The sequence below is a fragment of the Prionailurus viverrinus genome, chromosome A2 (assembly GCF_022837055.1).
Source record: "Prionailurus viverrinus isolate Anna chromosome A2, UM_Priviv_1.0, whole genome shotgun sequence".
Taxonomy (NCBI): domain Eukaryota; kingdom Metazoa; phylum Chordata; class Mammalia; order Carnivora; family Felidae; genus Prionailurus; species Prionailurus viverrinus.
Genome location: NC_062562.1, coordinates 168,239,006 through 168,266,548, shown reverse-complemented (window position 1 = coordinate 168,266,548; position 27,543 = coordinate 168,239,006). Strand labels below are relative to the sequence as shown.

Genomic DNA, 27,543 nt, shown 5'->3' with positions numbered 1-27,543 from the left:
TATGCCTTATGGTTTCAAAATAAAGCTTGAGCACGGTGGTTTTCCATGGAGACGGGGCTCATAATGGGAGAGGTTCACTCTCTCAGCCAGTGCATGAGAAACCACGTCTCAAAAATCTTACCATTTGTTTGATTTGTGCTTCCTCCTATGCAGGCTTTACGCTTACGAGACTAAAAAGCTAGTTCCAGCGGCTCACTAATGTGGTCCTTATTACAAATGAAGACATATGATGACAATCATAAATATCCTTAGTGCCTTGATTTACAAGACAATCTTGACCTTCAGACTTCAGAAATGACATATTTTTCTGTTGTTATAAAACCCCAACCCACGTCAGGCACAGCAGTCAGGTGGGAAAAAATAAAGGCACAGACATAATCCCAATTTGCTATTACCAATACCTGTGTGTAGCTCACACTAGCAAAATAACTATCAATTTCTGAAAGTGAAATTCATCAGGTTGCTAGAAAAATAAACCCCACCACAATGCATAGGGAGACTCGGTGGACAGAAATGCACACTAGCCACACGGGCCGTGTATATAGTCCATACTCCATATGCCCATATTCCCAAACTGCAGCCACCAAACACTGACACCTGGCTGACAACCCCCTACTCTGACCTCATCGTGAGCAAGCATTTCAGAGAAATCACGGATCTGACACCCTAGTTATACTGAAATTAACACTGCTCAGTTTTTACAATGTTCCTTCATGTGCCACCTAAATCATCACACACCATACTTTGGGACAAACAGTGACCTACACTAATGAGGCTAAAGCATGATCAGGCAGGTCAAATTCAGAGACTGTCCAGGGAGACGCAAATGGAAAGAAAGATCAGCCTGTGAGAAAGGTAGCATTTCAAATCTATATAGAATGTGTATTATTTAATAACTATTACTGGAAAAACTGGGTGACCTAAATAAATAACAATGCAGCTTTAGTCTATACATCAAAATAGATCCCTAGGGCTCCTGGGTGGCTCAGCTGGTTAAGCGCCCTCAGTTTTGTGTCAGGTCATGGTCTCATGGTTTGTGAGTTCAAGCCCCACATGCCTGCTTGGGATTCTCGCTCTCTCCCCCACTCTCTCAAAATAAATTAATAAACTTAAAAAAAAAAAAAACAGATCCCTAACGGATATAAGATTTATATACATACATATATGTATATAAAGGGCTAGCTATAAAAATGTGAAGGTAATATGAGCACTAAAAAATCTCCATATGAAAGAAGACTTTCTCTAAGAAAGATGTATCACGTCAACACTAAGTCTTGTTACGGTTTGTCATTTATTTAATAAATTTGAGTACATAAAAATTAGAACTTTCTACACAGAAAAATATAACACAGGTTAATAAAATAACAAAATAGGAACAACTATCTATAATAACGCAAAGCCAATTATTTGTAAAATCAGCAAAAGCTATATAAACAGTGCAGAGAGAACTAAAAATCTTCTAAACCTAAGAACTTCATTTTTACTCATTTTAGAAATATGCAATAGAAACCCAACGAAAGAGGATTTTTCCCTATCTGTTTGGCAAAGACTCGGGGAGCTGCTGTGAGTTACAGACAGCAGGCACTTTCATTTGCTGATAACCCACCTCAGCAATCGAGGTGCATCTACCAACATCCCAAATGTGCATAGCCTTTGAGCTGGCACTTCTAGAAATGTGACCTATACGAATGAAAGGCATTTACAAAGGCATTTACAAGGCATTATTTACAAGGATATGCACTGCAATGTTGCTTAGTGAAAAGCTGACATAAGCGGCCATTAAAATATAAGACAGATAGGTTGTGCAACATTCACTGCACACAGGATCATCCGGCTCTCGAAAAGAATGCGGTCAATCGCCTGTGCTCATCTGGAACGATCTCCAAGACGGGTTATCAGGCGGTGAGAGGAGTGCTGCAGCCTGTTTCACATGCTCCAGCAGGTGTTTAAACGGGAGAGGAGCATGCCCCCGGGCGATTCCACACGCAGAGAACAGTCTGACTGTCAGGACCCGTGACGGAGGCAGTGAGGGGTGGGTGAGAGGTGAGGTGGGGGGGGGACTTGGACCGCTTTCCTCTGTGTCGTTATTTCCTACTGCTCGAGTTATTACCCGTGCCCATGGAATACGTTCTCACCTCTGTAATAAACCAGTGAAGCCACAAGACGACATAAATTTTCAAAACCAGCTCCACGTAAACAAGTCCATACGAAGTGGCCGGGAGGAAAAGAACAAGGAAGCACCACCAGAAAGCACCCTCAGACCGTGACCGCTCCGATTTATTACACGCATACTGGAAAGCACCGCTTGCGTTTTGAATCCTACAGGCCTAGAAAAAGCAGGGAATTCTCAGGAGCAGTTCTATACCAGTTCACAAAACACACTCATCAAGTGTTTCTGGCGTGACGAGTCGGCGCCCACGGTCCTTTCAGCCCTCGTCTTCCCTCCACAGCTGTGACACTACATCTCTTCCTCAACACGTAAACAAGAGTGAACGAAGCAAACGTCCCTATTTGAGCCTTGAGCTTTAGACACATTATCTTGTCTCCTCTGAAAATTGAATGTGGCCAAACTTCAAAAATGCCGTTAACAAAGATGTTTTTCAATAGGACAAAAAACGTTTTTTGTTTTTGGCAAATACATTTAGGGGTAACAAAATGAAGTTTAAAAAAATCAGTCATATACAGTTTAAATCAGATTTCATTAACTATCCGAATTTAAAAATTTATGGTCGAAAATCTGAGTGGAAGTCAAAGTACATTTATATAATGTAATTTCCATAAACCAAATGCTCAGACAGACCGCTAACCATATAAAAAGAACTTCAGCATGCTTATTAATATCTTGATTTTTAAAGCAATTATGAAGCTTCCTCTGTTTCACCATTTGGGTTATTTTCCGTTAGCAATTTACTCCATTTAACAGTGTAAACAGAATAATCAGTTTCACACCTGTTTTAAGTTGGTATTTTCCCACTCTCATGGACTAACAGAAGAGCAGTTTTACACAACTCAAAGAATCGTCAAGTAAAACACTTCCTTTTGAGTTAATTAAAATGTTAAATGCTAGCAAAAGTATTATTTGTGAATAAGGCACAACCTACAATTTGCAGGTTTTTCCTAAGAACCTCTATGAAAATCTAAGAGAAACTAACTTCGCGTGCAAGCAAAAAGTATTTAAAGGTGCATCAAATACAGTAAGTGCTAAATATCATATTCATAAAACAAAATGTGCAAAATGATTCCTAATTCAAAAAGTATATAGAAAAAGACTGGAAGAACATTTACCCACGTATTAGTAGTGCATTATTTCTAAATAGAGGGGAGGGTTCCAAAGAAGTAATTTTTCTTTACTTATGGCAGTAATTTAAAATTTTCTGTAATAAACATTATTTTATAATCAGAAAAGAGCCCACTTTAAAAAGTAAAGTATCCAAAGCAAAATGCAACAGTTTAAATCCCGTTCCGATGAACCTGGAAAGACTTACAGGATACAAACCAGGCAGTGGAACGTGACGCACCTGGGAAACAGAGCGCCAGAGACCGACAGGTGCTGGTGTGGACTCATTACGACACAGCACTCAGGAGGGGCTTCTGGGGAGCTCAGTCGGGTGGGCGTCCGACTTGGGCTCAGGTCATGTTCTCACGGTTCGTGGTTCGAGCCCCGCGTCGGGTTCTGTGCTGACAGCTCGGAGCCTGGAGCCTGCTTCCGATTCTGTGTCCCCCTCTCTCTGGCCCTCCCCCGTCTCACTCTCTCTCTCAAAAATAAATGAACATTAAAAAAAAATTTTTTTAATAAAAAATAAATTAATTAATTAAAAAAAAAGATACAGAACTGTAGTACGTTCTCTCCTTATCACTGAAAAGGTGATGGGGGGATATGTTTATTTATGTTTACACTAGTTCAAACAGACACTGAGGAAACTGGTAACAGTGGGGGAATCAGGAGTCTTTAGATGGATGGATCTGTCTTTAGATGGATCTCATTGTTTTTATAATTTTTTTCAATTAAAAAAAAAGTTAACACTGCTTTAAAGGCCCCTGACTGGAAATGGAAACATTATTAGAGCAAGGTAATATTAAAAGTAATTCAGTCTGACTTTCTGATTAACAAGAATTATCACTTTGGTATTACAAGTTGTGAAAAAGAGAAGCCCAGAAAAGATAAGCAATGAAACTGCAGTTGGTCATGGAGATAACATTTTTTCAGGTTCCCATCACGCTTTTCACAACTTCATGTTTTGTTTTGGTTTTTTTAAATTTTTTTTAATGTTTATTTATTTCTGAGACAGAGACTGAGCATGAGTGGGGGAGGGGCAGAGAGAGAGGGAGACACAGAATCCGAAGCAGATTCCAGGCTCCGAGCTGTCAGCACAGAGCCCGACGCGGGGCTCGAACTCACAGACCGCGAGATCACGACCTGAGCCGAAGCCTGACGCTCAGCCAACTGAGCCACCCAGGCGCCCCACACAACTTCATGTTTTGCAGTAAGGATGTGGTATGAATTGTGCTGCTCGCCCACACACCAGGGTTTACTGATGCCCCTTAAAAACATTAGAGCATTAAAGCTTCATTAAAAGGAAAATTAACTCGAAAGGAAGTAGGGTTTTATTGGAGCCACCTTCCCAGGGCCTGGGGGACGTGCTCCTGGACCTTCCACGGGAAACCGCAGCGCGGCGAGATGGCAGACACGGCGTGTGCAGGCCATACAACCCCCAGCAGCGCGTCCTGGACCACAGACCGGCGGTCCGACACCCGAGCCCTGCAGTTTTTGCCAAAGTTCTGGACTCTCTGGCTCTGATTTCTTCCTTGGAAGAACTTCCAAGGAATGCTAACACATTTAAATTAAAAAGTCAAGAAGCGAGAGCACAGGGGCAAAGCACCCTGACAGAGGACAAATACCAAGGACGAGGACAGTGGCCTGCCTACCTGTAACGAGGGAAGAGGGAAACGGAAACACCCTGGAGAGAAAATGCCCGAGAGGCTGGAGAGGCTGACAGCGGGGCAAAGAAGCAAAGGCAGCACTGAACCCAAGCAACCAGGGAATAGAAACTGATTCCTGTTTTCCAGAGAACAAAGTGTATCAAAAGCCTTTACAATGTGCATACTTTGACCAAGCAATTCAACTTCTTTAATTTATCCTAAAAAATAATTACATTGTTGGCTCTAAAGAAGTTCACGATAAAAAAAAACGACCTAAATGTCCAAAAAGAAAGGATAAACGGGGGCGCCTGGGCGGCTCAGTCGGAGCCTGGAGCCTGCTTCGGATTCTGTGCCTCCCTGCCTCTCTGCCCCTCCCCTGCTTGCGCTTGGTCTCTCTCTCGCTCTGTCAAAAATATACATTAAAAAAAAAATTTTTTTTTAAGAATAAACATAAATACTTCCAAGTCCACAAAATGAGCATGTATTTTTTTAATTTTCAAATTGTTTTAAGTTTATTTTTTTTTTGAGAGACAGAGGGGGAACGAGTGGGGGAAGGGCAGAGAGAGAGAAGAGAGAGAGAATCCCAAGCACACTCCACACTGTCAGCTCAAGCCCGACACGGTGCTTGATCCCACGAACAGTGAGCTCATGACCTGAGCCGAAATCAAGCATCAGACGCCTAACCGACGGAGCCACCCAGGCGCCCCCCATGTACGGTAATTTTTAAACATAAAACAAAATTTTAATTTTATTTTTTTATTTTTTTTTTAATTTATTTTTTTTTTTAACGTTTATTTATTTTTGAGACAGAGAGAGACAGAGCATGAACAGGGGAGGGGCAGAGAGAGAGGGAGACACAGAATCGGAAACAGGCTCCAGGCTCCGATCCATCAGCCCAGAGCCTGACGCGGGGCTCGGACCCACGGACCGCGAGATCGTGACCTGAGCTGAAGTCGGATGCTCAACCGACGGAGCCACCCAGGCGCCCCCCATGTACGGTAATTTTTAAACATAAAACAAAATTTTAATTTTATTTATTTATTTTTTTAAATTTATTTTTTTTTAACGTTTATTTTTGAGACAGAGAGAGACAGCGCATGAACAGGGGAGGGGCAGAGAGAGAGGGAGACACAGAATCGGAAGCAGGCTCCAGGCTCTGAGCCATCAGCCCAGAGCCCGACACGGGGCTCGAACCCACGGACCGCGAGATCGTGACCTGAGCTGAAGTCGGACGCTTAACCGACTGAGCCACCCAGGCGCCCCCATGTACAGTAATTTTTAAACATAAAACAAAATTTTAATTTTATTTATTTATTTATTTATTTTTAATTTATTATTTTTTTTAACGTTTATTTATTTTTGAGACAGAGAGAGACAGAGCATGAACAGGGGAGGGTCACAGAGAGAGAGGGAGACACAGAATCGGAAGCAGGCTCCAGGCTCTGAGCCATCACCCCAGAGCCCGACGCGGGGCTCGAACTCACGGACTGCGAGATCGTGACCTGAGCTGAAGTCGGACGCTCAACCGACTGAGCCACCCAGGCGCCCCCAAAATTTTAATTTTAGAAAAGAGATGGAACGACTTCTCTCTGCTTTGGGATAACATCAAGTCTAAACACAAGGCAGAGAGGAATGGTTACAGCAAAACACAAAGGCCTCAAAATAAAGCCTCGTTCAACAGGTCTGCGGTCCTCCACCAGTCCCTGCTTTTTCCCACTCTGCCTCCGCGCATTCCCTCATTAAAGCTACTGTCTGGGGGCGAGTGTGGCCACCCACACACGGACATCACGCTAGCCTTCCGCTCACCGGGTCCTGACGGCACGATCGCCTTTGCACGCCCCTTTCTCTGCCTCTTGTGTAAATGCTGGCAGCCGTGGGAGTTCTGTTCGGAGCCTTCTGAGCGAACCCTTTCTCCTGAGGACTCCGCGCATCGCACAATTTCCACCACCTGCTGATGGACTGAGGGACTCCGGGTCTCCACCCGAAGCTCCAGACCGGCGCTTCCTGAACACCCTCCACCACTCAAACCGAACAACTCCCTCGGAATTTAACGTCTTGGTTCACGGCCTCACTCTCCACTCCGGTAATCCCAGACGAACGCCTGAAGGGCCCCCTCTCATTACAGAGCTCACCGACTCTACCTCGTCCGCAGCTCTCGAAGGCCCCTCCGCTCAGGTGCCCACCACGGTGCGTCAGGCCCACATTACTCGTCTGCACAACTGCAGCTGCCTCCCTCTCTCGCCTGGCCTCCCACCACCCGCACTGCCCCGCACTCATCTCTCCAAAACCCGTTTGCCCGCAGTCACTTTACTGCTTAAAATCCCTCACTGGCTCACCCACATGCCTGGATATGCCTGCGTGTGACCCACAGAACCTTTATGATCTGGGCCCTGACCGCCTCTCACCGGCCTTCTCTCCAACACTGACTCCGGCCACGTTGAGCAATCTGTGGGCGATTACCACTTCTCCGAGGCTGGCCACTTCTGTCCGTGCTGTCCGTCCTCCCCGATGGCAACGAGGTCCATATACACACAGTAGCAAGGATCCCAGTCCAGCACACAAAAGCCTAGGGCACTAACCTTACGCCATTTGCTTGGGGTTCTGGAAACAGGATACACACAGTGCGAAAAGGAAAACAAGCTTCGTGCCTCCATTCTGGTATACCACCATCCAAAAGAGCTCCCAGATGGCCCAAAATTTACTGTGACATCCCCTACTTCACTCACCTCTCTCCTAGACCCTCGTGTGACTGCCTCCCGCCCTACGGTTGTCATGGTGGCAACCCACAGACACTCAGCCCAAAATTATCTACTCCCCCTGGCCCAACTGTGTGCCCCCCCCTTCTCCAAGGGTGGCTGGATCAAAGAGGTAAATGATCTAAACAAGTAAATTCCCACTGCTGCAAATAAATGACACCTGCTTACGTTTCTAAGGCGCAGAGCTACAAAACTGTCTCTGAGTCAACTAAGTTTCACCAAAACATCTACTGAAAATTTGTTTGGTTGATAATCTTTGCTTTGTAACTGCTTCGTATTTGCATAATAGTTACATAGCCAGTAACCACTGACTCAATATAGTAGGAGAGAAGGAAAGCCATAATATTTAAATCCTAATAGGCTGTTAAGACAGAAAAATAGCACATGTAAGTCATGTGTTATTAGCATTTACAACTTAGCTGAAACTGATACCCCTTCTGCGGTGGCTTCAGCATATTTCCACAAGGTCTTTGAGGTTGCTTCCCTTTAAGAGGTGGAGCGTGACCCCCACCCCCACCCCCACCCCCGACCTTGAGTGTGGACCGGATAGACAAACAGAATCCAACAAAAATGTATGTGACTTTCAGGACTGCCTCGTACAGGCATGCCGCTCTCTCCCTGCACTCCCAGGTCACACGCCATGTCAGGAGGACAGTCAAGGAGTTCTAAGGAGATGTGCACGTAGCAGGGAACTGACATCTCCCACCAAGACCCAGCACTAACTTCGGTGCACGTGGACAAGCCAGCCCAGGAGTGGCTCCCCCAGCACGTGGATAAGCCAGCCCCCCCCCCCCCCAGGTAAGGCTTTAGGCACCACAGCCCCACAGAGATCCTGAGTCAGAACCACCCACCAACTGCTCTCAGATCCCCGTCCCACAAAACTGAGTGGACAACAAGAACGTACTGCTCCAAGCCACCATTCTACAGGAACTGTAAGTACCACATCCTTCATTCACTGGAAATTAAGAAAGTGGTAAAGCAGGTATTGTGACATTTACATTAATGTAATTTAAATGCACACTGAAGTCCTGTTTTGTAATCTGCTCGTTTCCATTAACAATGAATCCTTTTAATAAATATAAGACATTAAAATATAAATATTAATAACGGCTGTCTAGTATTCCGTTACACTGTTGTATTACCACTTGCTTCACAAATTTCCTGCTAGACGTTTATGTTGTTTCCAATCGTTCAATATTATGGGTGTCGCCGCAATCATCTCTTCCCCTGCGTCTTTCCTCTGCACCTGTCAGATTAGTTCCTTAGGATAAAGGTCTTAAAGCACAATAACTGGATGAGAAGGGATGTACCTTGTTAAGACCTCTGATGTTCAACTGCCCCCTGCCCCCCGCCCCCCAGCCGGCAGGCTGAGACAACTTACACGGCACCCACACCGCCAGCAGGCATTTCCATCTTTAACCCGGTTACCACGGGAGGTGCTGGACCGCATGGACACAGGCCGACAGAAGTTCCTGCTCCTGCCTTTATGAGGACAATCGGTGCGGGCACGCAGAGGCCGTGGCAGAACAGGAACGTGTGGAAGGCAGATACCCTTACGGTGGTATAAAATAATAAGGTGCCTAACTTCCAAACTCCCAGCTGTCTGCATTCTATGAAAGTTCTAAGAATACAGGGAAAGTTACATTCGAAGAAAGCTCCAGACTGCTTTTGCAATAAACTCTTTTGAGGCTCTTCTGCAGTCCTATGAGGCTTCCTGTAATGCGCGTTACTTTAGTTAAGAGACCTAGTTGGCAATTAACTGCATAACCCACGAAAATCGGCTTAAGTGTGCAAAGGCAGGCAGGGACTAGCGAGGCAAGCTCATCCCTGGGGAACAAAATTTAAGGAGGTGCACGCGCTCAGGGCGGTGCCAGTGCAGGGCCAGCCACAGTGTGAGCTTGACAGTAAGGCCACCTTGAACCCTCCAGTGGTACTTGAGGGGCCCTGCTCGCCTCACCCTAGGCCCTGAGTGCAAGACAAACAGTCTCAGCCCTTCTCCTCTGCTTGATTTCCCTAAGAACCAGCTCGTGAATTCCCCACCTCTGCTACAGGGAACTACAGGTTTTTGGTCTTGTGTGTGAAGGCCACCAGTTAATTACACCCAAGAGAAGAGACGCGGCACTGGCGGAGGAAACCGCAGTGTGATACCAGCCTGACAGAAAATTAACACTTTTAAATCTGACCTTAGAACGCATTTTTACTTCACTCACTGCCAGATCTGTAAGAAAGTTTTAGTTTCTACTGCAACGTACACAGAGTAGGCATGACAACACATATACCCAGCGCCAGCTTTTTAAAACAAAATACCATGGGATTTTTTTTAAGTTAAAAGATTTTACATAAGATCTTCAATTGCAGAATCGAGGGCAGTTTTACAGAGCCAGCCAGCCAGAGTTCTACAATCTTAAGCATAGTCCAAACCTAGGCGCCTGGGTGGCTCAGTCGGTTGAATGGTTGACTTCGGCTCAGGTCACGATCTCACAGTTTCTGAGTTCGAGCCGCGCGCCCACTTCCGATCCTCTGTCCCCGTCTCTCTGCTCCTTCCCCGCTTGCACTGTCTCTCTCAAAATAGATAAACTTAAGAAGAAGAAAAAATTGTCTACACCTATCAAAGAGGAAAATTAAACTTGCAGTAGCTGGCTTTGGTAGGCCCTAGAGTATAATAACTCCTTCTATGAGCCCAGCATTACCCTAAGGCCAAACCCAGAAAAAAATACCACAAGTAATATCAAAGACCACTATCTCTTACGAATATAGATGCAAAACTCCCCAACAAAATACTGTCAAACACAATCCAACAAGGTATAAAAATAAACACAGAAGACAGCCGGTGGTGGTGATCCCAGGCCGGCAAGGCTGGTTCAGCATTCAGAAATCATTGAGGGTAATCCGCCACACCGACGGACTAAAGAAAAATCACATGACCACATCAGTAGATGCAGAAAAGCATTTGACAAACCCCAACACCCATTCATGATAAGAACTCAGTAAACGAGAAATAGAAGGGAACTTCCTCACCTTGATAAAAAACATCCACAAAGTATCTGCAGTTAACATCAAACTTAATGGTGACACACTAGCAACTTTCCCAGTAAGATCAGGAACAAGGCTAGGGCATTCCCTCCACACCACTGATTTACCATTCCTGAAAGTCGGAGCTAATGCAGAGTGCGGTGAGAAAAGAAATGGATATAACAGGTAGACAAATCAGGAAGAGAAAAAGAAAACCGTATTTGATCACAGATGACAGGATCATCTATGTAGAAAATTCCAACAAACTGATCAAAAACAAAACCAAAAACATCACTTCTGCTATGGAAAACAGTATGGAGGTTCCTCAAAAAATTAAAAACAGAACAACCTGGGGCGCCTGGGTGGCTCAGCCAGTTGAGCATCTGACTCCGGCTCAGGTCATGATCTCGAGGTTCGTGGGCCGGAGTTCCACGTCGGGCTCTGTGCTGACAGCTCAGAGCCTGGAGCCTGCTTTGGATTCTGTGTCTCCCACTCTCTGCCCCTCTCCTGCTCATGCTCTGTCTCTCAATAATAAATAAACGTTAAAAAATTTCTTTTAAAAACAGAACGACCTTATCATCCAGCAGTCCCACTTCTGGGTGTGTAACAGCCAAAGGAAATAAAAACAGGATCTCAAAGAGCTATCCGCACCCTCATATTCACTGCAGCGTTTCTCCCAACAACCAAGAAATGGAAACGACCAAAATGTACATCAACAGATGATGGACAAAAATGCGGCCACTGGATACACGACAGGATGTTATTTGGCCACGAGAAAGATCAAGATCCTGCCATCTGTGACAACATGGGTGGACCCCGAGGACACTGTGCTCAGTGAAATAAGCCAGTCAAAGACAAATACTGTATGAGCTCACTTATATGTGGAACGTAGACTCCTAAAAAAAAAAAAAAAAAAAAAAAAAGTCAAATGGGGGCACCGGGGTGGCTCAGTTGGCTAATCCTCCGACTTCAGCTCAGGTCATGATCTCGTGGTCCGTGAGTTTGAGCCCCGTGTCGGGCTCTGTGCTGACAGCTCATAGCCTGGAGCCTGCTTTGGATTCTGTGTGTCCCTCTCTCTCTGCCCCACCCCTGCTCGTGCTCTGTCTCTCTCTGTCTCAAAAATAAATAAAAACGTTAAAAAAAATTAAAGAAAAAGAAGTCAAATGTCTGGAAACAGAGACTATGAAACTGGCTGCTGGGAGCTGAGCTAAGGGTTAATACAAATCAAAGCTCAACTGCTTTCCTTTATACCAGCAATGAACGGCTGGAATTTGAAATTAAAAACAGTGCCATTATATTAGGTCCAGAAAAATGAATCACTTAGAGCTAAATCTAACAAAACATATATAAGGTTTACACAAGGAAAACTATCAAAGTCTGATGAATGAAATCAAAGAACTAAACCCTGGAGGTACTTACCCCATGTTGGATAGGAAGACTCAATATTGCCAAAATGTCAGGTTTTCCCAAATTGATCTACAGATTGCACAATCCCAATGAAAATCCCAGAATACCCCACACAATGCTGACGAAAAAGAACAAAAAGCGGCACCATCCAACTTCAAGACTTCCCATAATGCTACAGAAATCAAGACAGGGTGACGTAGGCAAAACAAACACAACAAAACAAACCCCAAACAGATCAACAAAGAAAGGGCAGCTTTTCAACAAAACAGTATGCAGCAACTGGTCATCCATGCAAAAAAACAAATAACAACAAAAGCAGAAAACCAGACACTGACCTCGTATCTTTCACAAAAATTTCCCCAAAATGGAGCATAGACCCAAATGTAAAACACAAAAGTATAAAACTACTGGAAGCTAACGTCTTATAAAAGCCATGTGACCTTGTGTTTGGCAAACTTTTTAGACACGACGTCAGAAGCGTAATCCATGAAAGAAAGTATTGATAAAATGGGACTTCATTAGAATCACAAACTTCTGCTCTGCAAAAGACAGTTAAGAGAATGAGAAAAACAAGCTAGAAGAAACTGGGGGAAAATATATGCAAAAGACATATTTGAAAAAGAACTTGTATATTCACAAAACATATACAAATACGTAAGAAATGTATACAAAGAACTCTTGAGACTCAACAGTAAGAAGACAACTAACTGAAAAGTGGGCAAAAGGGAACGTACACAGATGGCAAATGAGCATGTGAAAAGGTGATCCACACCCCTTGTCATCAGGGAGCCGCAAAGGAAAACGACGAGGACATCACTGCCTCCTAGCAGAATGACCACAATGCGATCACTGACAACCACCGAGGCTGGACAGGATGTGAGGCAACAGGACCGCTCCCTGTTTGTTGGTGGGGAGGCAAAATGGTGCGGCCACTTTGCAGGACACTTGGCAGTTTCTTACAAAGTTAAACACTTCAGGGGCGCCTGGGTGGCTCAGTCGGCTGAGCGTCTGACTCTTGATTTCAGCTCGGGTCCTGATCTCATGCTTGTGAGATGGAGCCCCACGTCAGGCTCCGCCCTGACGGCACGGATCCTGCTTGGGATTCTGCCTCCCTCTGTCTGCCCCTCCCCTGCTCACATGTGACCCCCCCCCCTCAAAATAACTAAAAACTTAAAAAAAAAAAAAAAAAAGACATCGCCACATTTTGACCTCCTGGTCACTCCCTGCATGCTGCGATCTGACTTCCAACCCTACCACCCTGGAGTATTGTCCCCACGAAGCCACCCAGGTCTTCCTGGTGGCTTGTTAGTATTGCCGCAGTGCCTCCCTGCAGCGCTTGGCACTGTGGTCACGCCTCCTCCCCACCACCCCCACCCCGCCCTCCACCAGGTGTGATTCTTTCCTAAGTATTCTCCTCACTTATTAGATGTTAAAATACCCCGCAGGCCACACCCCATCCCAAACGCCAGGCCTTCTCCCTAGGGACTTCTTTCTGAGTCATCTATCTGCCGGTAACTACCAAATCTGCATGTCTGGCCCAGATTTCTCCCTCATTTCACACAGGTACAATCAACAGCCTGTTCCACATCTCCGTCTATGTCCATAGGAACCTAGACATTCCATTTAACAACCACTCCCCTCTTGGAGAATCCACACCCTACAACTCACACATCCATACTGCTCTATGTGGACCAGAGACCCCAACCTCATCCCAGACTCAGCTCATCAGGCGGAAAGCTGACTTAGACCAATCAGATTTCCTCTCCTGAGGAATGCAATTGAGATCCAACTGCCCCAGCTGGACACCTAAACTAGGAAATCATACACTGCTGAGATCATGTGCAAGAAAAAGGGAGAAAGCCAGTGGGCAGGGAGGCAAGAATGAAGGAGACAGCACAGCTCGGGGAGAAAAACCGAGTAACCACCTGGGTCCTGATGACTTGGTATCTGGATTACGTCTGTCCTTACGTTCTTTGAAATAGCACCATATTCCTCCCATAAATTTTTCCCCCTACTAAGCTATTTTCAATGGATTTCTATACTTGTGATTAAATGGCTCCTAAAATATTCTTTTATGCACTCCAAGAAAGGGAAAAAATACTGCGCTAACTAGGTCATGCCACCAAGATGTATCCTGACTTCAGAAATACTAAAAATCAGGAAACTGTGTGACTTAGAATCGGTGGAATCCAGTATACACTTACTCCATGTATCCCCTTCCACCCACCAACCCTAATTCTATCCATCCTTCAAGACTAAGCCCCAACCAACTCTACCTCTTCCTGGACCAGCCCCAACAGAATTCTTGAATGTAATAATAATATTACTTCAATAGTTACAGTAACAATAGTTATTTAGCTTTTTTGTTGTTGTTTATTTTTGAGAGAGAGAAAGAGAGAGAGAGACAGAGAGAGAAGGAGTGCGAGTGGGGGAGGGGCAGAGAGGAGGAGACAGAATCGGAAGCAGGCTCCAGATTCTGAGCTGTCAGCACGGAGCCCGATGCGGGGCTTGAACCCACGAACCGCGAGATCATGACCTGAGCCAAAGTCGGACACCCCACCGACTTGACCACCCAGGCGCCCTCAATAGTTTTTTAACTTCTAACTAAGTCTTGTCTCTCCAACAAAATTATAAGGAGGGCATGGACTTTTCCTTATGATGTTTCATATGCTACACAGAGCCTTTACAAATAACCACTAAAATACTCATTTAATTTGGGGAAAAAAAGATGTATTTAAAAGGTGGCCACATTCAGTTTTCTACCCAGCCCAAGAAAGGAGAAACAATTACAAATAATTTAATACATGAAGGAAAGACTATTATAGCCTTTTGCTTTTTAAATGAGGAGAAAGAGTTGTATCATAGCCAAAGAAAATTAAGGAAAATATGCATTTGTACCTGCTCAACAGAATTAGTTGCCAGGAAACAAAATTAAAGCTACAATGAAACTACATCGCCACCAGAATTGCCGAAATTAAAAGGACTAACGATGATGAATGTTGACAAGGAAGTAAGGCCACCGGCCCCCTCCACACACTGCAGGTGTGTGCACTAGAGCAAAGCCTAAGTGTGTGCAGAACCCAGCACATGAGTGTAAGTGCACACCTGACATTACACACACCCATAAGTACAGAACGCATCAACTATAGTGTGGAGGAACGCGGAGAAATGCGGACCCAAAGAAGCCAAATCCGGAAAACGGGAACAAACCGGATGTGACTCCACTCACACCGTTCAGCAGGCAAAACTCACCTACAGTAACAGAGATCAAACAGCAATTATCTTTGGGAGAAGGGATACTGACTGGAAGGGGGCAGGAGGGAGCCTACGGAATGCTGGGAATGTTATGTGATGTGGGTGGGGTGGTCACAAGGGTGCAGCGGACCGCAGACATCCATCAAGCGGCACCTGCTGTTGACTCCCCCCCCATCCCCCAGCCGCCATGTGTTGGCCACCGCCGGCTCCTAAAGGCTACCCTCACTCAGGGTGACTGCCCTCAGCAGAGGGGCCCGGTGCCACACTCCCACCCTCACGCCAAGAGCGGCCTGCGGCCAACGACCAACTGATACGGGAGGGTGACAGAATTCCAGGTCCCTTCACTCAAGAAGGGGGCAGCCCCGTGATGCCAGCCAAGCTCCTGAGTTCCCCGTGGGGCTGAGACAGGCTCCGAGGAAGAAGACCCTTTCCCCTGCCCTCTCCTTCTCCCGCCTCCGTTTCACCTGCAGCGAGGTCACCTCCTCAAGCTCTTCTAGGGACATGACCTAAGACACATACACTGGATGTCTAATCTGCACCCCAATCAAAAAGAAAACGGTTCTGCACAGCTAAAAAGCAGGATATGCAGCCTCCCCCGAGACCGTGACTTTCCTCGGGCTGGAGCTGTGCTCATAGTTGAGAAGACGGGGTCGGGGCACTGGCAGGGCATGCGGGGGCACTCCTGTCTGTAAGAGAAATCAGGAGCCCCTGTGGAGAAGTGACATGGGTTGTGAGGTGGTGACCTGCCACCAGCTCGCTGTGCACGTACAACCAGCCATGTGCTCTCCACCTCGCCTGTACGCCAGTTCTGGTCCGGAGTGCCTCTTCTACCCTCCTCCATCTCACCTGTAATCTCCATGAATACCCAAGCCACGGAAGGTCACCCCTGCCCACGCTGCCACACGTACACAGTACCCAGCTCTAACACCTAGTCCTGCAGCCAGCTACCCTCAACCAATCACGGTCATGCACAACTCAAAGCCTGAAAATCATCAGCACACTTCTCTACCAACTCCCTACTGGGTTCCCTTCCTCCATCCTAGGAGGCCATCATACACATGCCTAAAGCACAATTTTATTTACATGTTTTTGAAATCTTTTTTAAAGTTTATTTTTGAGAGACAGAAAGAGAGCCAGCTGGGGGGGGTGGGGGTGGGGGGGGGGAAGGAGAGGGAGGGAGACACAGAATCCGAAGCAGCTCCAGGCTCAGAGCTGTCAGCACACAGCCCAACAGGGGCTCGAACTCACGAACCACGAGATCATGACCTGAGCCGAAGTCGGATGCTTAACCGACTGAGCCCCCGAGGTGCCCCTCCCAGAGCACAATTTTAAAGGGATGTTCCTACTTGGAGTATGCACTTAGGATTATGTGACAACTCAGCTATTTATTTAAGTGTAACATACAGAATATACTCAACAAACAAAAACAATATGCAAAGCATTTAAAAGACATTTTAGGGGCACCTGAGTGGCCCCGTTGTCAAGCGTCCTACTCTTGCTTTCGGCTCAGGTCATGATCTCATGGTTGGGGAGATCAAGCCCGGTGCTGGGGTCTGTGCTGACAGCGCAGCTGCTTGGGGTTCTCTCTCTCTGACCCTCCCCCGCTCTCTCTCTCTCTCTCTCTCTCTCTCTCTCTCAAATAAACATTGAAAACTATTTTAAAATAAGTAAATAAAATAAAAAATAAAGTAAAAGACGTTTAAAAAATTCTTCAGTAAATAATCAACTAATTCGATTCACTTAAACTTTTCAAACACTTCAAGCACGGGGGCCAGATTTTTATTTTGAACCTTTAAAACCTAAGCAGGCAGAAAAGGGACCCATGAACCGGCACAGAGGAGAAATGGTGAAAAACAAGGGAATGAAACAGCACTGGCACCTATCTGTTGGCAGTTCCGCTGAACCAATAGCCGCCGGTCATCAGAGAGGGCGGCAGGATGGCCGGAGCCTGCTCCCCCTCACTCTAAACAATTGTAAGAATAATGGTATGACCAGCGGTCCCAGAGTGTCCCCGCACTCCTTCCAGAAAGCTGGTGAAGAATAATCCACACAGCCTCGGATCCAAACACGTGGCCGGCGAGGAGTTGCGCCTGGATTTCAGAGGTTGTTGACATTAACAGACACATCCTGGCCACTTCCTACAACAGAAACCACCCCTTAGGTGGTGGATTCTGAAAGCAACCGCTACCAGAAGTCAAGGGTGAGAGTAGCGAGAGCTCATCTTAAACAGAAACATTATGTCCTTTGCCCGAGTTCTGTCACCACCGGGATTCAAAGGGCTGTCCGCCTTCAGCATCCTTGCAGTGTTGGAACCTAAGGAGCGCAGATCACCGGCGATTCCCGTCTACAAAGCCCTTTTCCTCATCAGACCCGCTTTAGCGCATCAGAAGCAGGTGGCCGCGCAGCGGGCCGGCCCCGCGGCCCCCCGCCCGCCTCCGGGGGCCCGGATCCCCGACGCAGGCCGCCCGCCCGGGGGGCCCGAGACGCCGCAGACACACAGGCCGCTCTTACCTTCCTACTGGCGCCTCCGAGGGACACCTTGGGCCTCGTTTTGAAATCCCCTTCAAAACTAAACATCTTTACAGCTTATCCCATCTGGGAGGAGCCCCCGACCCTGAGAGCAGCGGGGCGGGCGGGGCGGGCTCCCGCGGGGGAGGGGCCTCTTACGGGGAGGGGTCTCCGAGGGGAGGGGTCTCCCGCGGGGAGGGGTCTCCTGAGAGGAGGGGTCGCCTGCGGGGAGGACTCCGCCGCAGCGGGGAGCGACCCCGAGCCCGCCCTGGGGGCTCTGCCCGCCCGGCCTGCCCTCGGGTGGGGGAGGCGGCGACACTGGGGGGGCGGCTCCTCCTCACCTCCCCCCTCATCCACGCCTCCCCACTGCTCCGGCCGAGGCCGAGGGCGCCGGCAGGGCCGCAGACCCCGCACTTGCACCGGGAGCAGCCGCCGGGAGGAAAGATGGCCGCCGGCCGGGGCTGGCGTGCGCGGTCCCGCCTGCGCGCGCGCGCCCGACGCCGACGCCCTCCTCCCCGCGGCCCGCCGGCGTGCGCGCGCCCGCTATCGACGCCGCGGCGCTCCCCGGTCCCCGCCAGCGTGCGCGCACCCGCCGCCGACGCCGCGGCGCTCTCCGGAGCCGGGCAGCGTGCGCGCTCCCGTCGCCGGCGCGCTGAAGCGTGGGAAGGTTCCGCGGTGACCTGGCTCTGCGGCCGGGGCGCGTAGGTGACGGGCGGGGCCGGGGGCGGGGCCGGGGGCGGGGAGGGGCGGTGGGGGCCGGGGCCGCGCGAGAGGCGCTGAGGGGTCCCACGCCGCGAGCACTCCCAGGACAGGTGCGGGGGACCGGTGGGTGCCCGCACCCCGCGGCTGAACTCGGGGGTGGCTTGTGCGCCTTGCCGGGAAGCGGGCTGGTGGCTTTCGGTCTGAGGCCGGACTTGACCGATGTGACACCGAGAGAAACGGCCTCATTAGATACTTAATGCCCGCGCAGCGTGCACACATTTCAGGTTGTGACCAAGGTCACGCGTGTCCTTCATACGCATACGTGCAAGTACATGTCCCGTACGTGCCGTGTCCACACGTACGTACACATACACCTGTCACATTCGCAAATGTATGTACACATACTTATACGTAAATCGAATCCTATACACACGACTGAAACCGAAAATCTACAAGCCAGTGGTTATCATCACTGTGTGGAATGTGGATTTTTTTTTTTTTAACGCTGGCCACAAAGCACTAACTACGTTTCTCGACACGCTAATGGGCTTCGATAGCAGTTTGAAAAATCCTGCCACACGCGCACACACTGTATCAATGAGGTCACAATATAGTATGTGTTTTTGTTCTAAGGAGCGTTGAAAGCCACCGGAAGAATGTTCACTCTACCACTTACTGTGATATGTCAAGAGATCCTTGATTCATCAAAAATATTCTTTTACCAAATTTGAAATTTTACAGACTTTGTAAATAAAACATGCTTTTTTTTTTCTTTTGACCTGTTAGAGGAGAAAAAATTAAAACTATTGGTGATATCAGTATGCACCCTCATTAAGTGTGTCTTCCCAGAGTTCTCAGGTTTGGCCTCAGATAAATTCTTCCAAGGTCTAGACCAAGAGTGAGGAGCAGACAAGCCCAACCGATGTGAACACCAAGCCTGGTTGTCCAGTGTCATCTTCGCTGGGAATTAAGGTGTGTGGCCCCCACCTGCTGGGTGTTTTTCATATTTTCTAGTTGGCTGAGAACGTGGGCACGGGAGAGGGTGCCCTTTAACAAAACCCCGCGTTGCTGTTCCTCATTTGGTCTTACCTTCCACCTACCACTGGCGGCGGGAACACCGCAGTTTGTCAGGTGGCCCATCGTGCGAGCCAACTACTTCGCTTGGTGCTCCGCTGGAGAATTAGTCATCCGCCCCACGCTGGAGGGAGGGAAACACAGCTTAGCAGGATGTGATTCCTCTGAAAGATTTTCAAGGATTTTTAGATTTTTTTTTTTTTTTTTTAGAGAGAGAAAATCCCAGGCAGGCTCCACACTCCGCGCAGAGCCCGACACAGGGCTCAATCCCACGATGCCGGGATCATGACCTGAGCCAAAATCAAGAGTCAGATGCTCAACACACCGAGCCACCCAGGCACCCCTGAAACATTTCTTAAAAATACTTAAAAAAAATTTTTTTTAATGTTTATTTATTTTTGACAGAGAAAGAGAGCATGAGCGAGGGAGGGGCAGAGAGAGGGGGAGACACAGGATCCAAACCAGGCTCTGGGCTCTGAGCTGCCGACACAGAGCCCGACGCGGGGCTCAAACTCTCAGACCACGGGATCATGACCTGAGCTGAAACCGGATGCTCAACCGACTGAGCCACCCAGGTGCCCCCAAAATACTTTTTAAGTAGAAAATTTCAAGCCTACTGCAGAGTATAAAATGGTATAATCAGTTCTTGTTACCCATCAGCTAGCTTCAGTGATCGTCACCTTATGGCCACTTGTGTGACTCATGCCCCATCCATTAACCATTCTCCCCATTATTGTGAAGCAAACTCCAGACATCATTTCATCTGTAAATATGTCAGTATGTATCTCTTAAAAAGGGGGGGGGGGGAAGACATCGTTATATCATTATCACCCTACAAAAATTAACAATAGTTTTCAAGGATAAACTGGACTGTGAAAGATTCCCCACCGTGTGTGCTGATCCTGAAACCTGACGCCTGAGACAACGTGATTCTGGTCCACTTCGTGAACGGTCCTACTTTCTGTTCTAGACTGCACCTCCTCGAGAGCTAAGGAGCCAGTTAGCTCACTTGGGGGCCTAGTGTAGTGCGGTATAATAGGCTCCCAAATATTTGTACATTAAAATTGATGATTACCAAAAGACAATGGAAAAAGGTAGGTTAAAATCACGTAACTGTTACACAGCTAACGTGCAAAATATTGACAACACCGGATGCTGGCAGGGAGGTGGAGAAGCCCAACCTCCCATATGGAAAGTGTTACAGGCATTCTAGGAAAGAGTTCGGTCGTTGCTTTTTTATTTTATTTATTTGTTTGTTTAATTTATTTTTTAAACTTAGACAGAGTGCAAGTGGGGGACAGTGGCAGAGGGAGAGAGAAAGAAAGAGAGTCTCAAACAGACTCCATGCCCAGCATGGAGCCCGACCAGGGCTCGATCTCATGACCATGAGATCATGACCTGAGCCAAAATCAAGAGCGGGTCACTCAACCTGCTGAGCCACCCAGGCACCTCGATCGTTTCTTTAAAAAAAAAAAAAAAAAGAAAACGCTTACTGTACACACCCAGCACTTGCCTTCCTGTACATTTATCCCAGGAAATCAAAATTTATGTCCGTGTAACATTTAGACATAAACGTTCACGTCAGCTTTTTCTATCACCCGAATCCAGAAACAACTAAAATATCCTCCAAAGGGTGGTGGTCAAACCACGTGTGGCGCGTCTACACCCCGGATGTGGCTCCGCAGCGATGAAAGAAGCCACTGACTCACAGGGCACCGGTGCTCTCGGGATGATGCTGGATGGAAAGGCCACTCCCAGAGATCACATGCATAAAGGATGATTCCGGCTGTTTGGCAAAATGACCAAATCGTGGAGCCAGACAGAGACTAGGTTAGTAGTCGTGAGGGTCGGGGATGGAAAGGTGAGGAGGGTGGGACTACACGGGGACAGCAGGAGGGAGTCTCTGTGGTGGCAGATGGGCTCTGTGTCTTGGTCAGTGCTGGTCACATGAATCCACGTGGGATAAGATGACACAGAGCCATGAGCACACAGCACACCAGTGTCAGCAGCCTCTTGGTTTGGCCATTGTCCTGTAATTAGGTAAGATACAACCATGATGGGAAATTGGGAAAAGGGTGTAGAGGACACCTCTGTACTATTTTTGCGACTTCTTGTGAATCTGTATCTCAAAATAGAATTCTTTTTTTTTTTAATTTTTTTAACGTTTATTTATTTATTTTTAAATTTTTTTTTTTAACATTTATTTATTTTTGAGACCGAGAGAGACAGAGCATGAATGGGGGAGGGGCAGAGAGAGAGGGAGACACAGAATCCGAAGCAGGCTCCAGGCTCCGAGCCATCAGCACAGGGCCCGACGCAGGGCTCGAACTCACGGACCGCGAGATCATGACCCGAGCTGAAGTCGGACGCTTAACCGACTGAGCCACCCAGGCGCCTCTCAAAATAGAATTCTTAAATACGGCAGAAAACAATAAAACTCTTGAATGACAAACAATGATCAGCGAGGTTTTCCGGTGTTTGAAAAAGCCCCGGGCGTTTTATACTCCATCGGAAGATACATATTCCTCCCAATTTCTGCTTTCTTCTATTCTCCTCCACGTGGATCTAACGTAACATACGTGATATATTTTCAAGCTATTGTTTTTGGAGGCTTATGAGGCCCTTTGCAGTTTTTCTGAAGATCCTAGTGGAAAATCACACGTTGTTTCAGAAGCTCTTCTGCAGCCTGCAGAAGGAGAGAAAGAAAGACCTCCTCCACCAGGAAGCCACTGGGAGCTTTCTCCCCTCGCGCACACTTTCCTGTCTCGATTACCTCGCAATTCAAACGTTTGGTGCCCATCGGTTTCCTTTTCATTGTAAGGATTTATTATTTAGAATAGTCACACGTTAGTTATTTAAGAAAATCAAAACAGTGCCAACGTAAGCAGAGGAATAAGTGAAACTTTCCATCTGCCCCACACTGTCCTGCTCCTACCTCTGAGACACTCCATCTGGCTTAGTTTCCTGTCACTGCTCTAACAAACTACCGAAGACTTAGTGGCTTAAACAACACAAATTTATTACCTCACCATCCTGGAAGTCAGAAGTCTCGCTGGGCCAAAATCAAAGTGTCTACAGGGCTGGTTCCTTCTGGAGGCTCCAGGGGAGAATCCATTTACCTGCCTTTTCCAGCTCCCAGGGGTGCCCACACCCTTGGCTGGTGCCCCCGTCCAGCAAGCCCATCACCCTGACCTCTGCTCTGTCCTCTCATCTCCTCTGGCTGACCGTCCTCCCTCTCTAAGGATGCCCGTGATTACGCTGGGCCACTCGGATAATCCAGGATACTCACCCCGTCTCGAGATCTCTAACCACACCTGCAAAGTCACTTTTGCCAGGTAAGGTAACATATTCACAGGTTCTTGGGATTAGGACGTGGACACCTTTGCAGGGAGGGCCATTAATCCGTGTGCCACACTGTGTAGCATTGTTCTGTTTTTGAAAGAGATCATATTACCCCCTCAGCCCCCAACAGCTTTGTTTTTGGTTTTGTTTTTTTGTTTTGGTACCAAAATGCAGCACGGACATCTTCCATGGCAGTACTTAGAAATCTGCCACAACAGTTGTATTGGCTACTTAGGGTTTCGTTGTTTGGATGGACCATAATTTATCAGCTGTCTCCCTACTATTTGATGCCAAGGTCGATGCCATTTTGTTGTTACAGGTTCTGCTGCAAGAGCATTCTCACACACAGGGATGAGCTCTTCCTGTGATATGGTGTGGCTGAGTTACAGGTCAGCAGGCTTACGTCCGATAGGGTCAGTTCCTTGCTGTCCCCAGAGGATATCCGCCCTTTCCTTTGGGGTCATCCTGGGGCTGCCGAGCCACATAGATGTTGGCCCCAGAGACTCTGGAATGGGTCCAAGGAGAGCATTCATTAACACCAAAGGCATTGTGCACCCGAGACAGAAAATTCACTCCTTTCTCCGTTTACCGTTCCAAATAACGTCCAACCACATTGTCCATAGAATTAACCAGAACTCATGCAATGAAGTGATCACATCAAGATTTTCCACTAACAAAATACGAAAAGATTCCAGCAAATAAAACTAGAAAGAAATACACAGAAAATTTTGTTGAGGTGGGGCGCCTGGGTGGCTCAGCTGGTTAAACATCTGACTCTTGATTTCGGCTCAGGTCATGATCTCCGGGTTCATGAGTTCAAGCCCTGCGTTGGGCTCTGTGCCGACAACGCAGAGCCTACTGGGTATTCTCTCTCTCCCTCTCTCTGCCTCTCCCCAGCTTGCATGAGCATGTGTGGTGCATGCCCTCTCGCTATCTCTCTCTCTCTCAAATAAATAAACTAAAAAAAAAAAAGAAAAGAAAATCTTGTTGCAGAAGTAGAGATGGTCAGTAACTTCCCAGATACTGGCAACATTTCTCAGCCTGCATGGTCTCCCCTGGGGTGCTTCCTTAGCCGTTATTCTTTTCTTTTTTTAAAAAAAATTTAATGTGTATTCACCTTTGAGAGATAGAGAGACAGAGCCCAAGCAGGGTTGGTGCGGAGAGAGAGGGGGACACGGAATCCAAAGCAGGTCCCAGACTGTCAGCACAGAGCCCGACGCGGGGCCTGGACTCAGGAACCGTGAGATCACGACCTCAGCTGAAGTCAGAAGCTCAACCGACTGAGCCACCCAGGCTCCCCGTTAGGTATCATTCTTTAACGTGTAGATATATATACTCTCTGTGCACATCATGATTTGAATGATAAATTTCTCAGGAAAAGCTTCGTTGTCGTACGTCAGGCTGCTGTAACAGATACCACAGACTGCGTGGCTTCCGAACCACAGAACTTTGTTTCTCGTGGTTCTGGAGGATGGATGCCCAGCCAGTTTGATGTCTGATAAGAACTGCTTCCTGGTTCACGGATGGCACCTTCTCTTGCTCCCCCAAAGCAGGAGGGTGAGGGGCTCTGTGGTGTCCCCTTTCTGAGGGCACTAATCCTATCAATGAGGTTTCAGCTCTCTTGACTTAATCACCCCCAAAGGCGCCACCTCTCACCAGCTTCACAGCGAGGGTTAGGATATCAACATATGAATTGTGCAGGGGGCGCGGGGCAGTCCTGGACATTAATGGCAACAATAAAATGCCCTACATTTGAATATACACTCCCCTTCCATTATATTCTAGGGGAAGTAAAGTCCAGAAATTAAATTGCTTTGCAAGAGTAAAGTCCAAAGAAATTAAAGTATGCAAAAACTGACAGAAAATGCCCGTGGTTAGCAGCAGAACACACGTTTTTCTCTGGTGCGTGTGGAACATTCTCTGGACAGGCCATTTGCTAGCCATAAACATAATCTTGGTACATTCAGAAGGACAGAAATCATTCAAAATGTGTTCTCTGGCCACAGTGGAATGAAATTAGAAATCCTTAACAGAGAAGGGGCGCCTGGTGGACTCAGTCAGTTGGGCAGCCAACTTCGGCTCAGGTCATGATCTCGCGGTTCACGAGTTCGAGCCCCACGTCGGGCTCTGTGCTGACAGCTCAGGGCCTGGAGCCTGCTTCGGATTCTATGTCTCCCTCTCTCTCTGCACCTCCCCTGCTCACACTGTCTCTCTCTGTCTCTCAAAAATAAACGTTAAAAAAAGAAATCTTCGACAGGGAAAATTTGGGAAAGCCACATATGTGGAACTTCAACAACACATTCTAAGTGGCTCCTGGCTCAGAGAAGTCAGAAGGGGAACCAGAAGGCCTGTGGAGATGAAAGAAAATCCAGAGTGTGCAGGGGACCACCGCAGGGGTGGATGGCATTGCCCACGCAGGTAGCTTAAGGTTTTAGGTTCGCAAACACACGCCTCCTCTCTGCCAGCCTTCTGGAATCCGTGCCCAGTGTGCTCAGTTCTCATGGAGACCAGAACTGTGCCCTTTGTCTGCACCTCCAGAGGAATGGGAGTTTGACCTGGGCCCGCTCTCCCTTTCGGAAAGCAGCACCCAGGACACCGGCCTCTTGCAAACGTCACAAATCTGTGGCGGGTCGGCCTGACTCGGGTGGCCTTTCTCTCCCGTCCCTTGTCTCTCTCCGCCTGAGCCGCGTCTCCTGCACCGGTGTCCCTGGGACTTGGGAGTTTTCGAGTTTGTGCCACAGCGGCCTTGGGTCCTGCTTTCGCCTGTGGCCCGTCGACTAGGGAAGTCTCCGTCTATCCCACGGTTGATCCACCGGAGATTCTGAGCTGAAGGTACTGGGAGGGCCGCCCTGGGATGGCAGAGTTCCCTCTGGAGGTACCTTGCAGCCACTGTCCCTCCACACCTAACATGTCCCCGCCTGGAAGTCCCCACCAGGACCCTCGATCACACATGACATCTGCACCTGGGCAAACCCACCATCAGCTGCGATTACCCAGCAAGGCCAAAACTTCGCGTGGCCACGGTGCGCCCGGGTGACGCAGTAGGTTAAGCGTCTTGACTCTTGATCTCAGCTCGGGCCTTGATCTCAGGGTCGTGAGTTCAAGACCTGCGTTGGGTTCCACGCCGGGAGGGAAGCCTACTTAAACAAACAAATGGATCATAAAAGCAACAACTTCGTGTGGCCCAGGACAGACATCGCTTTCCCTGCTGCAGGAGAGATGGGCACACAGCTGGCACGCGGTCAGCTGCACGGGCCCTGAGCTGAGTGCCATCCTGCTGAAACCTGCGTCGGCACCGTGCGACGCCACGTGCTCTAGGCATAAAGTCACTCCCCAAAGGCCTGGCTCGTGCGTCTGGTCATCAGCCGTGACTTCGTACCTTAAACGTAGCGACCAGGAAGTGAATGCACAAGAGGCTGGGGCTGTAGGACCCGAAGCAGGCGGGGGCGCACAGAACGGGAGGCAGGTCCTGTGCCGAGCGGGGCGGGAAGCAAAGCTTCTGATTTCGTAACTGGGCTCTGCGTTCATCTGCATTTACCTTTCCTTCTCTTTATCAGAAAGCTCTTTAACATTACGGACTATGAATCATTCATGTATTTGTTTCTGCTAAAACCTGGACTGCCCCCAAGGCAAAATGGCCTGTATCTCACGCTTTCCAGTTGCCTTGCATAGATGGCAGTGTTCTTCGGTAAAACGTTCGTGTTGTCACTGACGGGTTAAACGATGTGCACAAATATCCAGGCACGCTTTCCGCTTTCAAAGGAAAATATAATTGAACATGTTTTCTTGTAGTAAAGTGTGGTTCAGAAGCTGACTTGGGTCCAGCCCCACCCACTAGGGTCCTGGCCCCGCCCACAGGGGGGGCCTGCCCTGACTCACTTGGGTCCTGGCCCCGCCCACTTTGGGCCCCGGTCCCGCCCACCCGGGGCCCTGCCCCGACTCGCTTGGATCCCAGCCCCCTCCATCCATAGCTGAGTGACTTTGGGTGAGTCCTGTAACTTCATCAACTTCACCAGCCAAGCTGGTGAAAGGCCTCCGGGGCTGACGCACAGGCCTGGCCCAGATGGCTCTTGAGATCTGTATTTTGGTGATTCGAGTATATTGAACAACCCTGGTTATTGTAGACTATTGTTAGTACTAAATATGTGTGCTCCGAGGGCATTTCACTAAATCCGTAGGACAAAAAAGAAAGTTTAACAATAAGCAATATCAAAAGGCCAAGTACTGATAATACACTGTTAACGTTTTAGTGGTACTATTTTTATGCATCATCATCATCATCATTTTAGTCATTTATAAAGGTTAGACAATTCAGAGTGTGTTTGGTAGCCCGTCACCATGTGGGAAACAGGAGGCCGCAACCGTGAATGCTCCAAATTGCCTTGGCCGAGCACCTTGTCCTGGCAAAGCTGAGCAAAAGTATTACATCTCCGAGTGCACTGTGTTTTGGAAAGAAACACAAACTTCTGTTCAAAGTCACCTACAAATAACTAAGCGCTGGAGTGTGTAAACACAGCAGCAGAAAGTAAAAGCTGTTGTTTGTCGGACGTTCAGTCCCCGTCAGGCA

General features: G+C 48.0%; 1 protein-coding gene and 1 long non-coding RNA gene across 3 annotated transcripts in view; one reads left to right on the top strand and one right to left on the bottom strand.

Annotated features, from left to right (window-relative positions):
- UBE3C (ubiquitin protein ligase E3C) overlaps positions 1-18,330 on the bottom strand; it is a 121,380-nt gene extending 103,050 nt beyond the window's left edge. The window contains exon 1 of the mRNA XM_047837610.1: positions 17,862-18,330. Within this exon, the coding sequence (XP_047693566.1) occupies positions 17,862-17,927 (66 nt within the window). The 5' untranslated portion in view covers positions 17,928-18,330. The remainder of the gene's footprint in view (positions 1-17,861) is intronic.
- A 149-nt stretch (positions 18,331-18,479) lies between these two features.
- LOC125160398 (uncharacterized) lies at positions 18,480-21,542 on the top strand. Of its 2 annotated transcripts, none has more exons than XR_007150240.1 (3): positions 18,480-18,559; positions 19,410-19,532; positions 21,243-21,542. It is a non-coding gene; the product is annotated as an uncharacterized LOC125160398 (long non-coding RNA). The 2 variants fall into 2 exon arrangements; XR_007150241.1 differs by lacking the exon at positions 21,243-21,542 and adding an exon at positions 19,845-19,891.
- Positions 21,543-27,543: the final 6,001 nt, after the last annotated feature.